At 42.9% G+C, this 27,743-nt stretch overlaps 1 protein-coding gene across 2 annotated transcripts in view; it reads left to right on the top strand.

Moving 5' to 3' along the window:
• Window positions 1–27,743, top strand: part of TXNDC11 (thioredoxin domain containing 11) — a 68,553-nt gene that overhangs the window by 4,759 nt on the left and 36,051 nt on the right. The window contains exons 2-7 of one of the 2 annotated variants that reach the window (XM_044304230.1): window positions 2,315–2,549; window positions 4,058–4,155; window positions 5,786–5,915; window positions 7,076–7,169; window positions 20,260–20,372; window positions 27,348–27,548. In XM_044304230.1, the coding sequence (XP_044160165.1) occupies window positions 2,315–2,549; window positions 4,058–4,155; window positions 5,786–5,915; window positions 7,076–7,169; window positions 20,260–20,372; window positions 27,348–27,548 (871 nt within the window). The remainder of the gene's footprint in view (window positions 1–2,314; window positions 2,550–4,057; window positions 4,156–5,785; window positions 5,916–7,075; window positions 7,170–20,259; window positions 20,373–27,347; window positions 27,549–27,743) is intronic. The other variant, XM_044304231.1, reaches the window with a different exon arrangement.

Raw genomic sequence — 27,743 nt, forward strand, 5'->3', positions numbered from 1 at the left:
TGTTTATACACGCCGTAAAGTCAGTGGGTACATGAGCGGTGCGTGGAGACAACACATGTCCATGATTCACTGACGTGTCAAAGAGGCCAACACTTGCTGTAAAGGGGTTCTCCGGTAATAATGCCATTTTACCAAGTGGAACCTCCTGCCCCACTAAGCTAAGGATTCCCTAGTCGTCTCCATGACAGCACATCCTGAGACTGACTTCCTCTGATAGGACTGGAAAATCCCATCCCTTCCCTTTCATCACCAGTGTTTTTCCTGTCCTACCAGGATAGGAAGCAGGAGAGGTGCATGGAGGCTCTTCGGGGGCCACCTGTTAAACATATGCAGGCCGAGGTCAGATCCGCAGTGTGGCTCTCCCGCCTCCTCACGTGGCCTGTGCACGGGCGCAGACTGTTGCTGTCCCATGCGAAGATCCCCCTGCGGCGGTCCAGGCGGATTTCATGCAGTGGGAGAAGGAAGATGGCAGCCGGAGCGACACTGTGATGTGCTCCCTCCGGACGCTGGCGTGTGACATCATGACGTCATCTCCGGGCGTCGCAGGAAGCATAAAAGGCCGCTGGACCTGCTCAATGGCGTCCAGCGCAATCCCTTCCACTGGGGAGGAACAATACAGTGTCTGTGGCGGACGGGAGCAGTTTTTTCAGATGAGCGCCCCCATCTTGCCGGGTTCTGGCGCCGAGCCTGCATCAAATCCAGGAGTTGTGCGTAGCCTGGCATCAGGCACACGGTGTACCACCCCCATTCCCTGGTTAGCTGGTCCTTCTCTCCCTTACAGTTTCATGGAGAAAGGGATTCTGCTTCAGCTCCAAAAAAGACAAGAAAATGTGGAATATGTTATAAGCGCTTACCCAGCACAGGAGCTAAAGCCTTATGTAAGGAATGTACTTCTAATGTGCTAAAAGCTGAATCCTCTAGTTTCCTGGAAGATATCAGGACCTTAGTTAAAGAGGAAGTCCGCACTAGCTTCCCGGGATCCAACTCCCCCTAACCCTTCTCAAATCATACAGTGGATAGTCTCAATCCGGTGTCTGACTTGGATTCTGTGCATCTTCTGATGAAGATAACGAATATAAACGGTTCTTATTTAATCCGGATGACATTGATGAGCTTATAAAGGCGATTAGAGCCACAATTCAGATGGAAGTCGGTGCAGGAAGAGGTATTTGGGGGGCTGGGTTTCCCTGGATAACCAGGTTCCTGAAAGCAACAGACAGGCTTAAACCAACAGTCAGGAATATGGTAGCACCCTGGAACCTTAACACGGCCCTGTCAGGGCTAACTTTGGGCTCCTTTGAACCATTAGAATCTAGTTCCATAAAATGGCTCACCTTAAAAACCATTTTCTAGGTCGCTATTACATCAGCGAGACGTGTCTGAACTCCAGGCCTTATCTATTCAGGATCCTTTCCTCAGTATTATTCAGGACAAGTTAATGTTTGTTAGATCCCAGTTTTTTACCGAAAGTCGTTTCTACCTCCCATAGATCGCATTGCTGCTTCTTGGGCAGAGAGATTGTCAGCCTCTCTACAACAGATTTGTAGGGCGGCAACTTTTACCAAGCATTACAGGTTAGACATTTTTTCTAGTGAAGACATGGCCTTTGGACGGAAAGTCCCTTGTGTTATTGTCCCCCTCTGAAATATTCTATTTCTCAGGATGTGGTGTCATGGAGACGACTAGGAAAATGAGTATTGCACTCACCGGTAATCCCATAAGTCTCCATGATACAACATACTTCCCACCCATTTATTTTAGGACATTGCTTAAATTTTTAGTTTTTTCTAAGTCGCTTATTATCTCTTTATCCTGGTTACACTGGTGATGAAGGGGAAGGGGTGGGATTTAAACCTGTGTTTTTCCTGTCCTATCAGAGGAAGTCAGTCTCAGGATGTGCTGTCATGGAGACTCCCAGGAAACCGGATTACCGGTGAGTGTAATACTCATTTCATGCTTACCTGTTCCCCTCCGCTCTTGTCCTCTGCACTGCTTCCTCTGTGAAGATGAAGACACCGGAGGCAGCGCAGAGGACAGGGAAGCAGGTAAGTATGAATCCTTAGCTTAGTCGGGCAGGCTGCTGGCACTTGGTAACATGGCATTATTGGAGGAGAACCCCTTTAATGCTTTAATTAGGTATATAGAAACTTCCAGCTTTCCTATAATTTACAGTAGGGGGTAAGTTAACCCAGATTTAATACAAGACTGGACAGAACCATATCTCAGTGGTGACTACAAAAACGCTCTGTGTATAGGCAGCTGGCCACGCTGACCCCACGTATAGGCAGCTTGCTTTCTTACTATATTATTACAGTTTTCTATTTGTTTTCAGCCGTGCCAAAGATGTCACCATGCCAGCAAAGCTGCCCATGCGCTTTTTCACCAGAGAGTCACCAGTGGTGGACCTCTTCCTCGGCCAGATTGACTATGCCGATATCCTTCGTCAGGACTCTGAGATAACCTTGTTTTTTCTGTATGCGCCCTGGTGTGCACAGTCCAATGCTGCAAGAGAACAAGTTGAGCATGTGGCTAATAAGCTTGCAGATCAGGTAAAGTGATTTCTGTATTATATGTTCATAAAAATACCCCTTACTTAATAATTTATTTCAAAGGCCGTCATTGGGGTGAGACCAGACGGTGGGGTAAGCTGTGTGTGGAAGCCAAGGTCTGCACGTCTTTGCATCAAAATATTGTGGCTATTGGCTGCCCTGGGTTGGCGTGGCCAGCCTTACCATCTGGTCTCACCCTTTGCATCAATGTCAGATAAGTGTCGGCAGGGTGGATTTGATTTAAATCAAACTGATTTAATCACGATTTAAATCGCTAGTCAGTAAGGCTTGATTTAAATCATAGTTTTCTACATAAAGACTAATTCTTGCTGGTATAACTTATAATATGCAAGTAGATGAAGATTTTTAGAATAACAACTTTTCATTGCGGGGTGTGATGCGTGAGTTGAACGCATTGCACCCGCACTGAATCCCAACCCATTCATTTCTATGGGGCTGTGCACACGAGCGGTGATTTTCCCACATCACTTGTGCGTTGCGTGAAAATCGCAGCATGCTCTATTTTGTGCGTTTATCACGTAACGCAGGCCCCATAGAAATGAATGGGGCTGCGTAAAAATCGCAAGCAAGTGCGGATGCGGTGTGATTTTCACGCACGGTTGCTAGGAGACGATTGGGATGGAGACCCGATCATTATTATTTTCTGTTAGACCTTGGTTATAGGGGAAAATAATAGCATTCTGAATACAGAATGCTATAGTAAAATAGCGCTGGAGGGGTTAAAAAAATATATATAAAATTTAACTCCCCTTAGTCCACTTGATCGCGCAGCCGGCATCTCTTCTGTCTCCTTTGCTGATTGCAGGAACAGGACCTGTGGTGACGTCACTCCAGTCATCACATGATTCATCGCATGATCTTTGCGCGCACACATGGTGATTCACAGGAAATCTCGCCGCTCGCGAGAGGACGCGCCGGTGCGTCCAGGAGGATTAACAGGGCCGCCGCCAGGACGCAGTCCTGCGTGTGGCGGTCCTGAGGCAGTTAAATAAATAAAAATTGATTTTAAATTTAAAAAATCGATTTTAAATTTAAAAAAATCAGATTTAAATAACAAATCAGATTTTGGATTTTTTATTTTTTTAATCATAGATTTTTATCCACCCTGGGTGTGGGTCTCTCCTCTAAAGGAGTTCTAAGTGCTGAAGAAGAGCAAATATATGTTCTCCTTCACTCTGGAGGCAGACGTGGGGCCCACACCTATCTGACATTGATGGCATATCCTAGCACTATGCCATTAATGTCCCAGATGGGGCAATAACCCAAAAATATGTATTTAAAATAAAATTTTGCACTAAATAGTAGCAGAATTGCCCTGGAAAACCAGGAATTTAAGACCCTTAAAAGCAATTTCCTAATATTTTGTGAAGACTGTACCCTGAGGTGGAGATTCACTTTAACAGCATCCTCCTGAGAGTGAGATGTCGCTGCTTATTTCTGTGGTTGAAATCTATACAGAGAGCCTGACTTCTTCTTATATTTTGTAGGTACTTTTTGTGGCTGTCAACTGCTGGTGGCATCACGGCAAATGCAGGAAACAAAGAAGTTTTTTTTATTTCCCAGTGATTAACTTGTATCATAGGAGGTAAGTGGCCATGCACAGTCAGTTAATGTTTAATGGCTTTGCATTATGTCGTGCTGCGATCAAACAAGGTGAATTTTAACCTTCCTGACCTCAGAAGTCCAATGCACTGTGCAGTATAGACGGCATTACATATGATGTGCAGTATGGACGGCATTACATATGATGTGCAGGCAGTAGGGACGGCATTACATATGATGTGCAGGCAGTAGGGACGGCATTACATATGATGTGCAGGCAGTAGGGACGGCATTACATATAATGTGCAGGCAGTAGGGACGGCATTACATATAATGTGCAGGCAGTAGGGGACGGCATTACATATAATGTGCAGGCAGTAGGGGACGGCATTACATATAATGTGCAGGCAGTAGGGGACGGCATTACATATAATGTGCAGGCAGTAGGGGACGGCATTACATATAATGTGCAGGCAGTAGGGGACGGCATTACATATAATGTGCAGGCAGTAGGGGACGGCATTACATATAATGTGCAGGCAGTAGGGGACGGCATTACATATAATGTGCAGGCAGTAGGGGACGGCATTACATATAATGTGCAGGCAGTAGGGGACGGCATTACATATAATGTGCAGGCAGTAGGGGACGGCATTACATATAATGTGCAGGCAGTAGGGGACGGCATTACATATGTGCTGGTTTGTACTGGTCACTATGAACAGTTTTGCTAGTGATTCAATGCGCTGTGCAGTATGTCTTCCTATTTTCTTTGCCTCCTTGTCCTTCTAAAATGCACCACTAAAGTAAGAGCATCGCACATTGCCAAGGATATGCAAAATCAAGTTGTGGTCTGTACCGGCCATCTGCTGGTTTCGGGGTCTTGGTGAAAATGCTGCCTCTTGCTGCATGCATGGACAGATTCTAGTATTGTTCATCCTGCTACGTGTTACAACGTGGGACAAGCTGTAAACTCAGAATTATAATAAGGATCTGAGTAAACTGAGTACCGTGTTTTTTTTTTTTTTTTTTTCATTTATTTAATCTATAAAAATAACCTGCCATCATACAAGCAATAAGACATTTTAAGAAAAAATTCACATAAAAAAAACAAACAAAAAAAACTATGTAAAGTAGTGGGGCAACTTTCTGCTGCATCCCTATGGCTACTTCTGCCACATACAAGCTTCTAATTTGGCTTCATGTGTTATGGTAATGGTGTAGTATCAGAATTTGGAATGAATTCTATGGGTACGGGATGACTTTTGTCGCTTAGTCGGGACCCACACCTTAGAATGAATGAATCTTCCCGGTTTTCCTTGGTCAGCGGTGCACCTGAGCAGAGCTGTGTTGCTGAAGCCATGAGCACCACTGGTCGGGACTCCGGCTTTGCTTTGGATATCTGCCTAAAGATCTGTCGGCAAGCTGGCACTCTGCAGTCGATGGGCATCTGCTGTAGTTAACAGTATATATTAGGGTACATATTCCTGAATTCTGTACAGGACACCTAGAGTTTCCATTCAGTGTAATAAAGTGATGTAACCCAGCTGTCCTTAGTTTGAAAGTAGATCCTTTCTCACAAGTTTTTCATCAGTCCAGATATTTTTTATTTAATTTATTTCTGTCTTTTTTTTTTTTCTTTCCATCTTAATGTGACATATTTTTGCTTGCAGTTTTGGACCCATTGAGTATAAAGGCCCCTTGACAGCAGGATATATTGAGAAGTTTATTCGAAGAGTTATGAGCCCTGTTTTATATATTCCTTCAATGGAAAAATTAAGGGATTTCCTTTCCAGCTTGGAGGTATTGTCCGCTTGTCTCTCTTTGGCTTTTTTTAGCCATATGAAAGGCCGCCTTCATACAGCGGGGTTTATGTCTGCCTCTAGGATTAATTGTTAGATGAGCGATAAAGCTTTCTTTTTCTTCACTCTCCTTTAAAATCCTTTGGGGGAATAAAATGGGGAGTCAAAATGTCAGTAAAGCTATCTCCCCCTTCCTCTGTCTGTCTCTCTCCCTTTCCCTCTATCTGTCTCTTGCTTCTTTCTCTCGCTTCTTTCCTTGTCTCTCGCTTTTTTTCTCTCGCTTTTTTTTCTCTCGCTTTTTTTTCTCTCGCTTTCTTTCTCTCGCTTTTTTTCTCTCGCTTCTTTCCTTGTCTCTTGCTTCTTTCCTTGTCTCTTGCTTCTTTCTCCTCGCTTTCTTTTGCTTTTTCAGAATAATGGTTATGTAGCTATATTCATTCACCAGCAGGTGGTGCTAGTGTTTTATTCCAATGCCTTAGCCCAGGGATGGGCAAACTGCAGCTCTCCAGCTGTTGTAAAACTACAAATCCCAGTCTGCCTACAGCAGGGTATGATGGGATTTGTAGTTTTACAACAGCAGGAGAGCCGCAGTTTGCCCATCCCTGTGACTTAGCCTAACTTTAAATTGTATCTGGTATTGCAATAGATGTTTTTGTTAATCTAGGTGGTGTTAAGCATATCTTTATGAATTTTTTGTTACTTTTACTCCTATTATTTTTAATTGTCCATGTACTAGATGCTAAGCGTCCTAAATGTTATGTTAATTTTAGAAAAATTGTGGGCTCCCTAGTTGGATACCCCAGGTATGATACTTCAATCAATGCATTTGGTAACAGTGTCTGAAAATGATTAATTTCTAATAATATGCTGGCAATTAGTGTAAAATAGAGAACTTTGCAGCAGTCATGTCCATAGCTTCACATGACAGGTAACACTTATCTTTACACCACACAGCTCTCACCATTCACAGTATGTGATGTCGCAGCCTATCTCTTCTTTCCTTGACCCCTGCACAGGTCACAGAGCGTGTCTAGAAAACTCTCCCATAGAAGTCAGTGGACATCTGTCTGTTTCTTATGGTCCACGTGGCATATTTCTAAATGTTAACACAGTCCCTTTAAGAATAAATGAAGTTCATGATCATTTTTATTCTCTTCACTGCAGCCTGGTGTCCTGGGTTTTTTCGAATTCAATGCATCACCTCAACCTCCTGGTTATCTGACATTTTTTAGATCTGCTTTGCACTCATTACAAAAAGGTATGTGTATGCTTGATGTAATAATACGCCCCTCTCCCGACACAGGCGCCTATATTGCATATGGTGCATTAGTGTACACGCATCCGACCTCATGGATCCTAGATGCTATAACGAAGATAACTAAACTATTAGGTCGGAAGTAGTGAGGCAGATTTACTATTAGGCTACTTTCACACTTGCGTTATTGTAGTTCGTTATTGTGTTCCGGCAGAGGATCGCAATACCGGAAAATAACCTTTCCATTCAGGATGTCTTCCATTCCGGCAGCATTCCGTTTTGTGACCAGACACAAAACCACTGCAAGCTGTAATTTTGTGTCTAGTAATAAAATGGATCTCTCACTGAAAACAATGTAAGTCAATGGTGATGGATCTGTTTTTTCCAGGAGCCTAAAAAAATGGATACTTTCAATGTATTTAGTGACAGATCCATTTTTTTTCCATTTTGATTTCACGCAACCGTATCTTAACGAAGAGGATGCATCCTGATGTGCAAAATCAGAACGGATCTGTTTAATTCCGGTATTGAGATCCTCTGCCGGATCTCAATACCAGAATTAACAACGCAAGTGTGAAAGTAGCCTTAGGCTGCATTTACACAGGCAGTGTTTGACCAGTGATTGTGAGCTAAAACCAGGTGCAAATACTTCCATTACACCTCATCTCTGTGGAGGCTCCACTTCTAGTTTTGGCTCACGATCGCTGATGGAAATCATTGACCACACACTGAGGCCTTGTGCACTCGACTGTATTTTTTGGACTTAATAATTTCTATGGGGCTGCAAAAAATGCAGAGAGCACACTGATGCAAGTTATAGAACATATATCCTATTCTTGATTGTTTTTGCAAGCAGAAATACATTTCTACAATGCAGGCCAAGAAAAGTGCAGGACGCACATGGCCAGTATCCATATTTTGCAGATCCAGGGTTTGCGGACTGCAAGACGGATATGCTCACATGCAGGAGGCTGCGGCATTACTGTCTCGTTTTTAGACTAGTCTAAAAAAAACTCTCCAGATTTATCATGGTGGCTGATGCTGGCACAGCTTTACATTGTCTAGTCAAGGTTATACCACCTATTAGTTGGCTGATTTGCACCAAAAACTCTGGCACAATTTTGGTGCAGAGTGTCATATTTTAGACCAGTGATGGCTAACCTTGGCACTCCAGCTGTGGTGAAACTACGACTCCCAGCATGCTCCATTTATTTCTACAGAGTTCTGCGAGCAGCCAAGCAAGGGGGGCATCTTGGGAGTTGTAGTTTTACCACAGCTGGAGTGCCAAGGTTAGCCCTCACTGTTTTAGACCATGCCGGCTCTCTGAGTGCAGTACAGAAAGTGTGTAAGACACTTAATACGTGTGGTGCAGATTCATTAGAAAACATTGCCCCAATGAGTTTAGATGTCTTGATCTAAGGTGGTGCAGTAGCAGGACTTTAAATGAGCTGATGGCACCCGCCAAAGTTCTAATTTCCTGTGACTGGTGTGTAATAATGGGAGACATTTGATATATGCAGATGTGATATTGAGGTGTCGTCAGGCTTTTGGCCATGTAGGGTATTTTATCCATTGTGGCTCTAATTAATGGGTTCATTTTGTTATGAGTCATGAGGCGATTACCATGCATTGCACGTTTCCTGATTCAGGCTCCACTGCTCTCATTATCTCACACTGCGGAGAGGAGTATTTTAAATGCCACATTCTGGTTTTGGGATAATAAATGTGTAGAGATGTCAGGAGGTGGCTTTTAAATAGCGCTTTCTTTTCTTGCCTTTAAGGCTAGGAACACAGCAATGAACCGCTTCCACCCGGTGTGAGCAGCAGGGGGCGCTTTAAGAAAAATAAAATTAGAGAAATGGATAAAAAATACAATATGCTACACTATGGACAACCATCTTCTAAGACTTAAAGGGGTACTAGATAAGTCTTTTGTAATATGCGCTTTTTCTCAGGGATTTAGGGGCAGTTGTGTGACTGGGGCCACTCCCTGGGAAGTCAGTGGCTGCCATATAGGTGCTCTACCACAATGAACACTAGGGTCAATTTCATAGGAAGCTAACTTTTATATTTGTATATATTTTTTTGTCACGTGGAGGAAACCGGAATACCCGGGGGGAACTCGTGCAAACACTGGGAGAAAATGCAAACGCCATGCAGACGTTGTCCCTGGGTGGATTCAACCCCCCAGTGGCACCAGTGCTAACTACTGTAATCTCTCAGACCCCCCCACCACCACCACCACCAGTCATGAGAATATTGGTCCCTTGTTCTGGAGTGGTGGTTGAGCATGCTTACTTCTGTTCCATTTAAACTCATTGACTGTCCGAGATGGCTGTGTACAGCACTCCGGGTTCTCCGGAAGTCCCATAGAGTTAAGTGGAGTGGCATGTCTGTCTGCTGCTCCATCCATATGGGAGAAGGGGAGTTAGACACAGGACCCGCATTCTATTGACTGCTGGGAACCCCCCCTCCCCATCCCAATCTTACCATGATCCCCTATCCAATACCTCTTTAATTCTTAGAAGAAAGTGGTCCAGCATTACAATGTGTAGCATACTGCATTTTATGAAGTATAACTGGTTAGTACTGAAAAAATATATCAACCTTATCCCTGCCAAGGACATGTCATCCATCCTAGTAGAAAGGCACTTCAGCAGCCAAGGACGTGAGAGAGATGTTCTTTTTAGTAACGGCTATATCTCAGGCTGTATAGCAGATTAATATGCAGTCTATGTCAGTTTTAAAGCTTTGAGCTCCTCGTCATTGTGGATGACTGCAGGGGATGTCGTTTTGTGCATGTTCTACCCCTCGATCAATCAGAGAGCATAACTGATTTCTGATTTGTCACATGTAGACATATATGTATGAACTCCTCACATCTTGTGTGTTTGCAGAGTCAATTTGATTTACATAAGGGCTTATTCTCGTGACTTATTTTTGATCTGTGTACAGCGCACTGCACATGTGCTCATAGAAGTAAGTAGTGTTCTGCAGACCACCAGAGAATACCTGAGAAACCCTTAGGCCCCTTTCACACGGGCGAGTTTTCCGTGCGGGTGCGATCCGTGCGGCGAACGTATGGCACCCGCACTAAATCCTGACCCATTCATTTCTATGGGGCTGTGCACATGAGCGATGTTTTTAACGCATCACTTGTGCGTTCAGTTGAAATCGCAGCATGCTCTATATTGTCCGATTCTGACGTGACGCAGGCCCCATAGAAGTGAATGGGGTGTGTGAAAATCGGATGGCATCCGCAAGCAAGTACGGATGCCATGCGATTTGCACGCATGGTTGCTAGGAGACCATCGGGATGGAGACCCGATCATTATTATTTTCCCTTATAACATGGTTATAAGGGAAAATAATAGCATTCTGAATACAGAATGCATAGTAAACCAGCGCTAGAGGGGTTAAAAAAAAATAAAAAATCATTTAACTCACCTTAGTCCACTTGCTCGCGAAGCTGGCATCTCCTTGTGTCTCCGCTGCTGATGAACAGGACCTGGGGTGAGCTGCTGCATTAAATAGAGCTTAAGGACCTTAGATGACGTCACTCCGGTCATCACATGGTCTTTTACCATGGTGAATCACCATGGTAAAAGATCATGTGACGTACCATGTGATCACCGGAGTGACGTCATCGAAGGTCCTTAACCTGTATTTAATGGAGCAGCTCACCCCAGGTCCTGTTCATCAGCAGCGGAGACACAAGGAGATGCCAGCTTCGCGAGCAAGTGGACTAAGGTGAGTTAAATGATTTTTTATTTTTTTTAACCCCTCTAGCGCTGGTTTACTATGCATTCTGTATTCAGAATGCTATTATTTTCCCTTATAACCATGTTATAAGGGAAAATAATACAATCTTCAGAACATCAATCCCAAGCCCGAACTTCTATGAAGAAGTTCGGGTTTGGGTACCAAACATGCGCGATTTTTCTCACGCGAGTGCAACGCATGACAATGTTTTGCACTTGCGCAGAAAAAATTGCGCATTTTCCCGCAACGCACCCGGCTCTTATCCGGGCAAAAAAACTCACGCCCGTGTGAAAGAGGCCTTAGGCTTCTTTCACACGGGCGTTGTGGAAAAAGGTGCAGGTGCGTTGCGGAAACATGCACGATTTTTCCACGCGAGTGCAAAACATTGTAATGCGTTTTGCACGCGCGTGAGAAAAATCGGCATGTTTCGTTCCCAAAACGATCGAGCTTGTATAGATTGTATTATTTTTCCCTTATAACATGGTTATAAAGGAAAATCCGCATCCACACTTGCTTGCGGATGCTTGCGATTTTCACGCAGCCACATTCACTTCTATGGGGCCTGCGTTGCGTGGAAAATGCACAATATAGAACATGCTGCGATTTTCACGCAACGCACAGCCCCATAGAAATGAATGGGTCTGGATTCAGTGCGGGTGCAATGCGTTCACTTCACGCATTGCACCCGCGCGGAAATCTCGCCCGTGTGAAAGGGGCCTTATATATGTCCTATTCTGCTCCATGTCTCACGAAACATGGACCTGGAGCATTGTCTCTAATGGTCACTGGGTCAGTATGCTGTATGGACATATGGACCTAACTGCCATAGTAACCCCTTTCTCCTGTATGGATTTATTTTTATTTTTTTCAATGGAAAATATTTTTATTTCGTAAAACTTTTTTACTTTTTTTTTTCAACAATTTACTTGTCCCATAAGAGGACTTTAATCGTCAATCTTTTGATTGATTCTATAATACATTTTATATTGCTAATTCAGTACAAATGTATTATACTCAGTTCACCAGCAGGCTGCGCCAGAGAGGTGAGGCTTGCTGGCAATATACTGCTGGTAGGTCCGGGCCGTAATTGGGTCGACAGCTGCCATTCAAAGAAAAAGACCACTGTGTTCTGGGGGTCAGCATGATTATGGTGATGCCAAATATGTAGTTTTTATTTTGTTTTACTATTTGCTATTGACCACAGCTAATGAACGAAATTTTATAAAACTTTGATTTGGCTGCTAAGCCGAATATCACAAAGCGCATTTCTTTATGAGTAGCGGGTGCAATGACTTTGAGCGGTGATTACGCCATTCTCCGTCGTTGAACCCCTCAGATGCTGCGTTCATCGCTGATCTCGGAATCTGAGATTATTTTTTTAGGGCTTTCAGGGGTTAATCGGTACAAAAATAAATACTCATTTTATCCATTTGAGTGCTAAGAGGCCAACACAGCCATCTTGATTGAAGATCCCACTCGAAATCTTGCGCGGCATGTGATGACATCACAGTTACCGGCGTGATGTCATCCGTCACCAAATTTACACCTCAATAAGTTACTTACCTGGAAACAGATGGACATGGATCAGGCTGAAATCCTCATAGAAGAGCCAAGGAGCAACTTAATTGGAGGAAGAATCCATCATTGCCACGAGGATCAACCTATAAGAGAAGGAGAAAGACAGTTAGCTGCGCACACACGTAAGTGGCAGTGAAGAAACCTGCACTTACATGAAAAATAGGAGACCTCCTAAAACAATTAATTAAAAAAGCAGAAACTCACGGAGGTTAAGAATGGCTGAAGCGATGTCTTCATGAGGAGAGCAGCATCGTTGAATCGGATCTTCAATAATTTAATCCTGCGCAGGAGCGAAGAGCTGGAGACAAGAAAAGACCTCATCACTGCGCTCCGTCGCAGCGATGCTCCCCAGTCTGCACCTCCATCAAAAATAAGCCGCAAGGAGAAAATAAACTATTCCCCACCTCATGACACTATAAGACGCAGGAATAGAGATTATTCTGCATAATGCAGCACAAGAGGCCGGGAAAAGAAAAGATCTTTATCTCACCAACGGTCTCCTCCAGCAACTGCCAGTAAGGCTTCATTCACACGTCCATAATAATGAGTCTGCATCCGTTATGCAAATTGTGGAACGGGTGCGGACCCATTCATTCTCTATGGGGACGGAATGGATGTGGAGAGCACACTATGTGCTCTCCGCATTTCCGGAGCGCGCCGCCAATCTTCCGGTCCGCTGCTCTGGAAAAAAATAGAACATGTCCTAGGCATTTCTATGGGGTGCCTGCCGGGTGTATTGCGGATTCGCAATGCACTACGGACGTGTGAATGGATCCTAAGGCTTGTGAGACCAACCGCATCAGATCTTTTAGCAAGACACAGGAGGGTGAGAATATAACGAATATACCCACATTGAATAGTGACTATTTTTTACAGGGCACTAATTTAAATATAAAAAATAATACTCATTTCTGACACATTATCCAATGGAAAAATACAACTCTTTAAAGATTTTTTTTACTTTTATGTCTCGCAAGGAGGCTAGTCAGTATCCAGTGACTATGGTCGTCACCAGACAGACACACTGATTCAGATAGTCTCAAGGAAACTGATTACATACCCACTAATGTTTACCCCCCTGACAATTAAATTCACTCCCCAAACGACAGATGTTTAATTCCATCCTTGGAAATGAGCAGTGGTATAAAAGAAACATCTGTGATAACTAATGCCATGCCAAATTTTCCCGTTGGGATTTCATCTGTCCGTCAATCTAAAGAAAAAATTTGGAATAGGAAGATGAGAGAAAAAGAAAATTTCCTGAATTGGAATTTGGCTACAAGCATTCGGCAGTTCTGGGGGAAAAACAACCAAATTTATGCAGCGGGTTATTTCACCAGAGGCGTGTATCCTAGAGGCGTACAAAAACTTTAGAGGATCAGCATGGTGCAATTATGAAGAATCATTTTGTCAAAAAAAAATTCTACCCAGATGTAAATTGGGGGTCCAAAGACGTTGGATTGTGAATTAACCTGCTGTTATCACAAAGGTCTAATCTTTTTCGTCAGCAAATTACAAAGAGCCCACCTGCAGATGGCAAAAAAAAATTGCAAATACAAGCACGAATGCACTTTTTGCAATGAAAGCCACCCAGCAACAAAATGCTTTAAAAAGCAAAACTGGCATCATTTAAATACAAAAGCTCCTTGGCTATTTTAAAATTTACCCAAACACAACGATGGCTGAAATATATTAATTGATGGCTTTTTCTCAGGTTTTTATGTACCTGCGTTTACTGGTTCCGGCTTTTCCTTTGAAAAAAAAAAAAAAAAACTTTGAAATTAAAGAAATTAGAGGTTCAGGAAAAAATAGACATTTCTGAAAATAGTCGCTGGTCCTTTCACTAGTTAGCCTAAATTTTTAAAGGGAGATCTCCACTGGGTCTAGTACCAAAAAAGGAACATAACAGTTACCACCTCATTCACCATTTATCATATCCCCAAGATGAATCTTTGAATGATTTAATTGATAAAAATGAATCTGTCCATTATTTTTCATTCAACCAAGCATTATCCTTGCTAAGAGGGGCTGGTAGGAATGCATTAAAGCAGGGGGGCACAACCTGCAGCCCGCGGGCCACATGCGGCCCCCAGAGCTATGGTTTGCGGCCCCTGTCCTGCTGGGCAGAAACGCGGCTGATCCTGCGATCAGCTGTGTTTCTGCCCAGAGCGCCACACAGCGGATGGTCACAGGTTTTGCTCCTGTAGCAGGAGCGGAAAGGGTCCCCGGCTATTAGTGAGAGCGGGGAAGCCGAGGAGATGACAAAAGCGCTTTATCAGCGCTTCTGCCTTCTCCACTATAAGCCCTCTGCAGTGTGTACCCAGCGATCACGTGATCGCTGGGTGTGTCGGGGGCAGAGGAGCGCAGAGCTGCAGGGTCAGTAGACCCTGATCAGCTCTGTTCTGGTACAAACTCCCCCCCCCCCATATAATTTGGGGACAAATTATGTGATAATTATGTGATATATATATATATATATATATATATATATATATATATATATATATGTATATATATATGTATATGTAAAATTATAAAAAAAAAATAGAAAACTAAATAAAAAATATAAGAAAAGAGAAATGAAATGTGGCACAAAAAAATCGAAAATAAAATACAATATAAAGGAAAAACTGCTAAATAATAGTGTTCATTGTCCTCCAACAGTCTTTTTATGACCTCTTGGGGGACATATTATGTAGCAGAAATATATTACAAATTTAGTTAAAAAGATTTAAGTGACATGCTTGTGGCCACCTCACCGTGTAAGCCAGTCATTGGCTGGAGTGGTGTATGACCATGTGCGGAGGACCGGAGCGGTGGGGAGCAGGTAAGTATGAGGCTGGGTTCACACCTGAGCGTTTTACAACGCGTTCCTACGCGCTGTAAAGCGGTCATCAAGGAGAAACCAATAATTCCCTATGGGAATGGTTCTCACCTGGGCGTTTTACAGCGCGTACGATCGCGCTGTAAAACGCCCGACGCCCCAAGAAGTACATGAGCTTCTTTGGGGCATCTTGTCGCGCGTTCCCGTACATAGACTTTTGGGAACGCGCGACAATGGGCGTTCGCTTGTCTCTGCGCGATTGCAAACGCCCGTACAATCGCGCATACAGAGCGCTCCTTTCAGAACACTCAGGTGTGAATCCAGCATCACTCTTCGGTTTCAGGGGCTATGCTGCAGCACGATATTTGGTACAACTACTGGGAAAAAGTGTTCATAGGAGCGCTCATATCTTATATCTAGCCGGTATAATCGTGCACCTGATCAGTCGCTAAACAAGCAATTGCTCATTTGTCAGCTGATCTGCATTTATCAGGATGAAAGATATACAATTATCTGCAGCACATCTTCCTGTGTAATCAAAATGAAGGAGGAAAATGAATGGCAGCGATCACTCCTCTCCAGTCACTTTGCACTGGTTTGTGTAATAGGCAGATGAGTGCCGATCAACTTTTTATTTATTTGCAGCCCCTTGAAATAGAGCAATGTGACAATGCAGCCCCCAGACCAAAAAGGTTGTGCACCCCTGCATTAAAGGAAAAATAACCATGCAGTAGCACCCTGCAAATCAGATAAAGTGCAACAATGTTATAGTGCTAATGCTACGCTTATTTATAAAGTGAGATGCTTGGCCAATGCATTTTGTACAAAACCATCTGAGCCCGTCTGCCGGACGTCAAGGCGATCTCTGTAATACGGGAACCTAACACTAAATACTACCTGTTATGCGCCATAATGGCCGCCATAAAATAAAAAATATATATAAAAAAACATTACAGCACATTCGTTCCGCATGGTGCGGCAACTTTAGCTTCTCAGATAGGTTTAAAGTAAAAAACTGTAGAGAAAATTGGCAGATGTAATTCTACAAGATATACCATAAATTATACATCAGACCTCAATTGTTAATTTAATCTCTGGCATATTCTATGAAGAATATCTGGATAGTCGGAAATTAACTTATATCTTCCGCCAGAAAACTTTCTTCTTTTAAATTTAATGCAGATAATTTAGATTTTCGTACTAAGGTCAATATTTTCAGGAAAAATAATTATGGAATTCGCATAAAATGTATAGAGTTGTTAGAAACTTGTCCAACACCTGACATGCTAATTATTCATGCAGGTACGTTTGATATGGGCAGATTACGTACACACGAACTAATAAACGACTTTAAAAAATGCAATGTAAAATATCCGCATTCATTTCCTATTGACTAAGATTATCCTTTCGGAAATACTGCCAAGATGGGCCTGGAATTCTGAGAAAATGAAATTCATGGAAAAATTCTGAATGCGAATTAACAAAAATATAAAAAAATATGACTTCAATTCTTTGTTCTTCTTATAGATATAAGAATTGGAAGGATATGTTAGGTCTATATGACAAATCTAAACAAACATTGTCAGATATTTGCCTAGATATATTTAATGTTGGCCTACAAAATATGATTGAAGTAGGCTTCGGTGCATATTAGCCATACAGCTTCCCTTTATGGCGGTATGGGTTAAGTCACTCTTCGAATGTTGTTGGTTAAGTTATTGTGTTAATTGGATAAGGATAATTTTATTGGTTAGTTATATTTTATATAATAGGTAACATTAAGCACCGTGGCCAAAATCTTTCCACTAATAAAATATTGTAACAAATTTTTAAGTGGTTAATCATTATTTACTGACTCCTAATAATAATTTGTTTTAACTGCCATTTCAGGGAAAATTTTATTAGATACCACGAAGCACAAGGAAATTTGGCTTTCGCACAGCACTAAACATAGCATCTGCCCGGGATCAGAGTCCTCTCCAATCCCAATCATTGCGGCTGAGTGGCTACTCACTTAAATAGGCTATACAACACTTTTTTTTTTTTTTTTTTTTTTTCTTTTTTTTTCTTCTCTCAACCATGTTCCGGCCGGTAATCACAGATTAGTTTTCAAATAAACCACACACGGGTGGAGTACTGTTGGTTCTTCCTGCCGAGCCATTCATTTTACAGGAAAATCTGCCCTAGGTGGAATATGCAGCAGTTTTTCTCTGCGTGGATCCGATGGTTTGTGAATAAAATCGCCCATGCGAATGTACCTGTTGAATTTATTAGGTCAGTGTTCAGTTCGGCTGCTGGCCAAGCTAAATTCTGAGAGCACCCATGTGGAGACGTAGGGGCTTAGATGGTGGTTGCCTAAACACTTGTTCACCCGATAGCTATTCATGACATAGAAGTAGCACGACTTGTGAAAAATGGGTGCAAATCTCTCAACAAAAACGAGAGTTCATACACTGCAGATTTTCGGTGCCGCTGCTGTGGCAGAATAAAAAAATCCATTCCGCTATTATTCCTACTACACATTTATGAATACAGTGCTAAAAGGGTGTTACTAGTTGGGGAGGAGGTGTCCCTGCCATTGGTAGACTGTGCAAGGAGACACCCCCGATGGCAGGGGAAATGTTAATACCCAGCAATTTGCGGTCCGCGGCACGGGCCTGGCCAGCACACATTCGTGTGCATTAGGCCTTATAGTAGGAATAATTATAGGAACGGCACAACATAGTTGCTTTAGAATTCTCATTTGTCTTGGGGAATGCAAGTAGTTACTGAAACAGATGTGTCAGACTTGGTGACAGGTTCTTAAAGGGGTTTTCCAACCTCGATGTTTTTTTGTTTTTTTTTAAATTACCCCTCCCTGACGCTTTGTTCCGGCTGTGTGAATCAAGCCCCATCATTATTACTCTTTGACCTCTGAATGTAAACTGAGGGCATGGATGGGGTTCTTGTTCGCCGCTGCAGCAGTGACCTGACTGAAAAAACGGATTCCACCGTGGGTTTTTGAGGTTTTGGCGTTCAGTGTTGTGTAAGTGACATAATAACTATTCTGTGGGTCAGTATGATTACACCAATATGAAATTTATATATTGATCATATATTTGTGGTCTGTCCTGAGGACAGGCCGTGAGTATACAAGTACCAAAAGCCCCCTTTAAGCTCTAACCTGAAGGCCCTTCTAAGGCTACTTTCACATCTGTGCTGTGCTGTCCAGTTGAGATCCGGCACAGGGTCTCAAAATCACAGCACAATTTCAGTTTTGTCCCCATTGTCAGTGGGGACAAAACTGAACAAACCGGAACAGAGTTCACCAGAATGCATCCCGTTACGGTTTGTTGCGTTCCCATGCTTGACACAAAATTGCTGCAAGAAGCGGTTTTGTGTGCAGCATGGGAAACTGAACAAAACCATGCAAGTCAATAGTGCCGGGTTTGTTTGTTTTTCGACTTACAATGGTTTTAGTGTTGAATGTAGTTTCTTTGTTTTCGATATAATACAACCGGATCCGCTTTGAACGGATGTAGCTGGTTGTATTAGGACCTAAGTTTGCTGTGGTTTTGAGATCCTTTGCCAGATCTCCAAACCGTACAGCAAAAATGCTGATGTGAAATTAGCTTAAAGGATAACTGTCACATTTAGACCCTAATTTCAATTTTCCTATATGTAGTTACTAATAACATGATATTCCAGATCAGTTACTATTAGACTGACTTACCCCATATTTAATAAGATTCGGCCCTTAGCAACCAGTCTGCATAAAACTGCAATTTCACTATTCAGTTAAGATGGCCGCCACTGCCCTCACCCTGAGGCTAATCCCGCCTGCCCTCACTAGCCAGTAACCATAGCCCCCCAAATGTGCCAGTAACCAGAGCCCTCCCCCTAAAGGGTTAATCTCCTGCAGCACAAAGGGGTCCTCTTACCACATGTTGCTTTCATTTATACACTGAGCAGATGGCAGATCTCCCTTCCCTGGTCTGTGCTGCTCCAACTCTGCATTCTCCATCTCTGCAGAGTGAGGGAGCGTCTGCCAAGCGCAGGGACAGGGAGAAGTGCACACAGCCCAGGCACTGTCATCAGCTGCTGGGGAGGACCTGGCTTTAATCATTTACTTACAGTCCCTGGCTGTCAGGAATGTGAGCCTGCACACTGCGTGCTCAGTCTGTGAACAAATAGACGGACCCTGCATAGCAACCTGATTTTAAGCACAGGTAAAAGTAGGCAATACAGGGAACAAAAATGTGGAATTAAGGGGTAATGGAATACACAGTGAAAAGTTGAAATAGGGCCACCAAGGTGATATTAATCACCACAATCCAATACTCTAAAAAATATATATGACAGTTATACTTTAACACACTGTGTGATTAGGACATGTTTTGTGTGTACTAATAGGACGGCAGACATTTTATTTCTCCTAGTGATTGCTCCCTAGAAAAACAATCCATTATAACTAATGAAAGCTATTTGGGAATATATTTATAATAAAGTAATCAAGTATTTTAATTGGCTTAATTCCTGGAAAACCCTTTTAAATCTTTTGCCGTTAGCAGATCACTCTCTGTAATTAGTGATCTGCTATCGGCAAACAATAATTGTCTGAGGACGTAATAGCGCAGTAGTGACCACTGGTTTCCATACAGGGTTGATGACTGCATGTTAATGCATCTTTCATCTCTGCTCAACCATCAGGAAGTGATCAGGAACAGAATTACCTATGCATTGAAAAGTGGCGGTCCATGTTTGCAGTGATACCGAATTAAGTGACAGTAGAAAAGGTCATCTGTGGGTAATGCTTGGGAAATGGTTTGTTCTATGGATTGGATGGAAGATCTGACTAGATTGGCCTTATGTGACGCTCTGGGGTTCTGCATTTTATTGAAAGGATATGTGGAAGTTTCTTACTAATTTCTGCTGTTGTTTTTCTGACAGATTACATAGATACAATTCGATTTGCAGTAATCACTTGTCAAGCACTCGCAAAGGAAATCTCTCTCAGCAGTCCAGGAAGCGTTTATTTGCATAGAAACATCAATTCCTCTTTAGTAAGTATTTATTAAAAGACAAAACATGCAATGCGACAACTCACTGCAATATAGAGTACAAAATTGCATAATAATTACAAGTGCTACACTATAAGTGAGAGATACTTGGCAAATCGTTTTGTACAAAATTATTTTAGCCCGTCTGCCGCACGTCAAGGTGATCTCTAGACGGGTTCCTAACACTAAATTCTACCTGTTAAGTGCCATGACGGCTACCATACACTTCAGGGAGTGTAGGTTCCACATGCATGCTGGGTCTGCTTCAATAACTGTCATTTTGGGTGCCAAAATGGCCTCCACTGTATCCAATGAGTGCAGGTACCAACATGCATGCCGGCCCATTCCACAACACCCCTGGCGCCAAATGGCCACCAAAGACTGCAGTGAGAGTCCACAAAGTCAGCACATACCAAACCGCAGGAGCACAGTGCTATGGCAGGGAAGAACATTAAAAGACAAAACATGCAATGTGACAACTAACTGCAATATAGGGGGTGTTGTGGAGTGGGCCTGCATGCATGTTGGTACCTGCACTCATTGGATACAGTGGAGGCCATTTTGGCACCCAAAATGACAGTTATTGAAGCAGACCCAGCATGCATGTGGAACCTACACTCCCTGAAGTGTATGGTAGCCGTCATGGCACTTAACAGGTAGAATTTAGTGTTAGGAACCCGTCTAGAGATCACCTTGACGTGCGGCAGACGGGCTAAAATAATTTTGTACAAAACGATTTGCCAAGTATCTCTCACTTATAGTGTAGCACTTGTAATTATTATGCAATTTTGTACTCTATATTGCAGTGAGTTGTCGCATTGCATGTTTTGTCTTTTAATGTTGTTCCCTGCCATAGCAATGTGCTCCTGCGGTTTGGTATGTGCTGACTGACCCCCTTTTTTGTCTTTCAGTATTTATTAAGTCACGTACCTGACTCCTGTTAGGGGCTTATTTATCACAACTGACCTGGTTACACATAGCCATTGTGTAGGCTACATAGGTTTAGATTAAAGTGGGTTTCTGACCTGTTATTAGTATCTGATCAGTGGAGGTCTGATCCTTGGGACTGCTGCTGATCCGCTGTTTGAAAAGGCCGCAGTGTTTGAGTGTCTTGGCCGTCTCGCAGCTTACCCTAGGCCAGTAACGTCACTTGTACCATGTACATCGCCTAGGTACAGCTCAGTCCCATTCGAGTCAATGGAGCTCAGATATCAAGCATAGCTGCTATACAATGTTCGACACTGTGCTTCATAAGCTGTGTGGAGGCCTCAGCTCTTCTTAAATAGCTGATCATCTGGGTTCCCAGATGTGGGACCTGCGCCGCTCAGATACTGATGACCCATCCTGAGGATGTCATCCAGATTATGAAAACGTCTTTTTTCCAGACAACCTGACGGAGAATCGAATGATGACAATGAAACTTCTTGCAGACAGTAAAATTTTGAGATAACCTTGGGTAAAAAAGAGGGAGATTGTTTCAGCACTATCCTGTCATCTCTTACAGTTAGATGGGGAGGTCTACATGAAACCACTTGTATTTCGCCCACTCTTCTGGCTGTAGTTATTGCAATGAGGAAAATTGTTTTAAAGGATTTTCAGATAATGACTCAAATGGGGAATTGAGATCCCAAGGAGGAGGTACTGTAGATCTGACTATAGGTTCATTCCTCCGTGCCCCTTTTCTAAATCTCTTAACAAGATGTAGATCTGCCAATTTTGTATCTAGAAAGGCACTTAGGGCTGAGATATGGACTTTAATGGTACTGACTATTAAACCTTTATTTAGGCCCTCCTGCAGGAAATCTAGAATGACAGATAACATCTAGGGTATCAGCAGTTTTAAATCTATTTTTGGAAAAAAATCTAAAAGTTTTTCAGACTCTATGGTAAATCTTAGATGTGATAGATTTTCGAGTACATTAAATAGTAGATATTTCCGCCTCCGAAAGACCTTTTTTCCTCAATAATTCCTCAGGTTCCAAGCTGCCAGATGTAGTTGTGCCGACCTGGGGTGTAAGACTGGACTCTGATGAAGGTCTGGGAGAGGCGGCAGGATCCAGTAATCCTCTGCTGACATGTTTAATAGTAGGGGGACCAAAGATCTTCTTGGACAGTATGGAGCGACTGGGGTTAGTTTGGACTTTTCTAGTAACACTTTTGACAGAATTTTGGGAATTGGAGCAAACTGGGGAAATGCGTACAGGATCTCGTTCGGCCAAGGATGGGAGAGTGCATCCACGAACAAAAGGCGGTCTCTGTAGGATAGGGAACAAATGTGTCTGTCTCTTCTGCCGTGTCGCGAACAGGTCTAGGTGTGGTATCGACCACCTCTTTGTTATCTAAAGAAAAAACTGTCGATTTGTGGTCCATTCCCCTTCTTTCAAAGTATCTCTGCTTAGAAAATCTGCGATACTGTCATCTTTTCCCCTTATAGGGACGGCCGTAATTGACTGATTCTTTTCTCCCCATTGAAAGATTTTTCTTGATACCTTTGCACTTTTTGTATCTCCTTGTTTGTTCAGGTAGGTGTCCGTAGTGATGTTGTCTGAGAGGATTTTTATTTTCCTTTCTTTTACTTCTAAGAGCTTTTATGGCTTCCCAGACTGCTGATAATTCCCTTAGATTTGAGGAGGATAGGCTTAGATTTTGACACCACGTTCCCTGTGCTACAGACAGATACTGAATGAGCCCCCCATCCGGATCTGGTGGCGTCTGTTGTTATTGTTATAGGGATTATTTGTTGCCATGGCACTCCGTCACATAGGTTTCTTTTGTCTAGTCACCATATTAAAGAGTTTTCACCTGTTGAGGGATTCTCACTAACGACAATATGCTTTTGTCCCAGTTTTTTAACATGAACACTTGTAGGACCCGAGTGTCTTGTGCCCATTTTACTGCAGGAATTGAAGAAGACCTAAGGCCCAGTACCTTCATCACTATACGAATAGCTACTTTTTTTTAGCTCGGAAAAATAGAAATTTCCTGGTTGATTTTTGACAGCTTTTCCTGTCAAATTTTTCTTTTGAATCTGCGGCAATGAGCAAATCGTCCAGATAAGGGATAACAAGTATCCCTTTCTGATGTAGACTTGCCACTACCTCTGACATAACTTTTGAGAAGACTCTGGGGGGGTGACGTTAGGCCGAAGGAAAGGACCTGGAATTGAAAATGGGACACCTTTTTCCTCCGCTGAATCGCAATCCTTAGATATTTTTGATGACCGCTGCATATAGGGATATGATGATATGCATTGGTCAGATCCAAGGTTGCCATATAAACATCCTTTTTGAGAAGATTTATTGTAGACTTTATAGTTTCCACTTTGAAACGCTTGTACTGGACCTGACGATTTAGGCCTTTTTAAGTTTTTAATTGCTCTGTGAGAGCCGTTTGGTTTTCTTACTAAGAATTGGGGAATAAAAACCTGACCTTCTCCAGGTGGAACAGGAACGATGGCTTTTTTTCTGAAGCACAATCATCAGCTGATTTGAGTACTGACTGCCTTTTTTTTTTTTTTTTTTTTTTAAACTCCTTGGTAATGCAAAACACATCTTGAGGAGGGGAGGAAAATTCTATTTTTAGACCTGACGAAATTACATCTAATACTCTGGGGGATCTGGAGTTTTTTTTTTCCCAGGCGGAAAGAAAATGTTTTAGCCTTTCTCCCACAGCACTTCTGGTGTCATTGATTACCATGTTTTTGAGAAGAATTTGCTGGGTTAAAGAGAACCTCTACCTGTCTGCCATCTTCCCAAAAAGAAAACATTTTTGGGTTCTGATGGAATATCTTTTTTCCTATATGTGGCTTTTTCAAGGATATCATCGAGTACAGACCCGAATACTCTGTCTCCCTCACAGGGGTTACCGCATAATTTATTTTTTGAGGCTGAATCCCCTGACCACGACCCCAGCCACACCGTTCTTCTCGTGGCATTAGAGGGGGCTGCAGATCTGGCTTGCTATTTTATTGTATCTATAGAGGCATCCGCCAGAAAGCTTGCTGCCTGTTTTAACATGGGTAAGGAAGCAATAATATCCTCCCTTTGGGTCCCTGCTACTAAATGCTCCTCAATCTGGTTAATCCAAATGGTCATGGACCTGGCAGTATAAGTGGCTGCTACACTAGGTCTTAAAATGGCCATAGAGGTTTCCCAGGATCTTTTTAAAAGAACTTCACTTTTTTTGTCCATGGGGTCTTTTAGAAGACCTACATCCTCAAAAGGGAGAGCAGATTTTGTTTAATTTTGCTACCGGAGAATCAACTTTTGGACATTTATCCCAAAGAATAGTATCCTCCTCGGTAAATGGATACTTCCTTTTAAAAATTCTGGAGACTCCAGGTCTTCTCTCTGGGTCAGTCCATTCTTTATTCATAAGTCTGGTAATATTACAATGCAGGGGAAAACCCCTTTTCCTTTTTTCCCCCAAGCCTCTAAACATAACTTCCTGTACGGATTTTTGTTGTTTAGAGTCTTCCAGAATTAAGGTCACCCTTTTTGATTTTAATAGAGAATCTGTCTCTTCAATGGAGCAAAGGGGACGACCGGACTTGTCTTCAGAGGAATCAGTCGGACCCAGAAAGTGAATCCCCTTCATCAAAATCTTCCTCCTGCGGATCTATTTCAGAAGGGGCGGACATTGCTGACATGGAGGTGGAAGGTTTTTGAGAAATGGACAACATTTTACAGTCCACAGAGCTGCTCACTTCCTCTTTAATAATGTTTCTGATATTATCCAGAAGGGAAGAAGATTCCTCTGTTACAATTTTTCAAGACGTTTCACACACAGGTTTGTTTTATGACCAGAAGGCAGTCCCTTTTTGCAAATTAAACATTTTTTTGGACATGCTGAGAAGTTTGACGATTTTGTGCGTCCCTGACCTAGAACATATTAAAATACATAATCAGAAGGAAGCAGCCTTTAGCCATAAAATAAAAATACGGATATCCTTCACCCCAGAAAGACAGACCTTTCCTTGCCACCTCCAAGTGCAACACGGTTATAAAATCTAATTTAACCCCCCAGGGAAGGAGAGCTTACCTGGCTGAGGGCTTTGGTAGGGTCTGCAGACCTCTGGATGCTGTCTGAGTCACCTGGCGTAGACCTCTCCCTATCTCTTCTTTCTCCCAGGAAGGACACTGGAAACGGATCCTTCTCTCTTTTTTTTTTTTTTTAAAGCGCTCGTTGCCTAGGGGAAGTATGTCAGCTACAGCAATTCCCATGATCTCGTCTGTGCACACATGACCTGCCCGTCCTATCGCGATACTATGCACGGATGCTGCCCAGGGCTGCCTCCTCCAGAGGACTTGTGCCAGAGAAGCAAGAAGGGCCGCCCCGTGACCCTGTTATCCGCCCAGCATAATAGGAATGCTCCCGTAATCTTTTAGCTGGGCTCCCTTTGCCGGAGGATCTCCACACATCCCAGAGGGACAGGAAACAACTGGAGCAAGTAATGGGAGGGGGCTATTTAAAGATCTCCATGTTGTGTCCTGTCCCTCGGGGAGGCGGGTAACCTCCTCCTGTGAATCCGTGCCGCTGTGGAGGCGTTTGGGGGAAAAAAGCAGTCCCAATGACGCCAGAGCACCTGTCGGAGGTCGTCTGTCTCTTTTTGCACCTCAGTGCCAGAAGATCTCCAACAGCCCTTGGATACATTCTGTGATAGGGGAGGGCCTAAAAATAACATTTCTGAGTTTTCCAGTAGGGAGCTTTGTAATTACAGATTACCGTCCAGGTCCCGCAAAATAATCTGCCATCGTCGCAGAAGTTTTTTCCCTGATAGAAAAAAGGGTCCTGGTAAGAGTCCCAGAGCAGGAAAGGGGTTTTATTCAACTCTTTTTCTAGTCAAAAAACCAAATGGCTCATTTGGACTATAATAAACTTTGTGTTTAAACCAATTTCTGCAGTATGAGATATTTCGTATGGAGTCCATCAAGTCAGCAGTGAACAATCTCTTCCCGTTTTGCTTTATGGCCACAGTAGACCTGAGGGCAGCAGTTCGGTTAGAAAGGGATATTCTGCATCTTCAATTCCGAGCATTACCCTTCGGCCTCGCTCAAGCTCCGAGGGTTTTCATAAAGATCGTTTTGGAAATGATGGCCCACGTCAGGGAAAAGGAGATCATCATTATACCTTACCTAAAGACTATTTTCTGCTGGTGGCCCAGTCAAGTCAAATTCTTCAGGGTCAGATTCCTGTCCTGAGGAGATGGAGGCGGTCTCTCCAGGGGTGCTGTCATAGGTTTTAAAGAAAACTGATTACCGGCAAGTGTAATCCAACATTAATATTTTTTTTTCAGTGTGGACATATTGCAGACCCATTCAAGTTCTGCATCTGTCGGCACAGGCCACACGGATGGTGCCCAATATGCGGTCCCCAATGCACAGCTTGAGCGGCACACGTGCATGAGCCCTAAAAGTCGGAAAACCCCTTTAACATCAGACAGCTTGATTCCTCCCACACATTATGCTGCCCATACTTACATAAATATCTGTTGATGAATGCTCATTCTGCTAACAGCTGTTCCTCCCATCTCCTGCAAGCACACTGGGCTGAGGGTGTATGTGTTCTCCACGGTGAGGGTTTGCCGCTACTAGATGCCTGTGGTGACGACCAGTATCCCTTGCGAACCAGGATTAGGTATCGCAGCAGATTTTGGTGGAGAGTTGGAGTGCCCCTGATTTGGCCAGCATTTATCTATTGTATATGGTGGCTAGCTTTTCTCTCTCCCATTCATTCTTTACTACTTTTGAATCTACCAAATGCACTGTATGGTTGCTCTTTTAAAGCATGTGTCATTTTCTTACTGTGTGTAGAAAGTACTCTTCCTGTTGCAGACTGTTAAAACCCAGCATCAGGACCTTCAATTTTTAGGATTTATTTTTATAACTTTGTCACCTTCCTTAGGTTATAAGATAAGTTACTAAAGCCTGGATGGTTAATTGTGTACATTTATCAGTGCCTCTTGCTTTTCCCTGCCAGGTCTACCCAAATCATGAAATGAATTTTACAGCTGCAAATATCTGCAAATGGGCATTGGATAATCGCGAGACCCTGCTGCACTGGATACGTCCTCATGGTGGCAAAAGTCTTCTCCTGAATAATGAGCTAAAGAAAGGGCCGGCTCTCTTCATGTTCATACCATTCAACCCACTAGCTGAAGAACAGCCTCTGCTGGTCGAGGTTAGTGCATGATGTCCGCCAGGGACCGGCTAGTGGTTTTAGTAATGCTGCCGGCAGATTGCATGTAAATCAGTAACCATGTTCTAATACTAGTAGGTATTTAGGACATGTTCATCCTGTTATCCTGCAATTTGATTCAGAGGAAGGCAAAATAAAAATTAGGTACAAGTAAATTTTCCACATTTTCAACTGTAC

The sequence above is a fragment of the Bufo gargarizans genome, chromosome 8 (genome assembly GCF_014858855.1).
Source record: "Bufo gargarizans isolate SCDJY-AF-19 chromosome 8, ASM1485885v1, whole genome shotgun sequence".
In the NCBI taxonomy this organism is placed as follows: domain Eukaryota; kingdom Metazoa; phylum Chordata; class Amphibia; order Anura; family Bufonidae; genus Bufo; species Bufo gargarizans.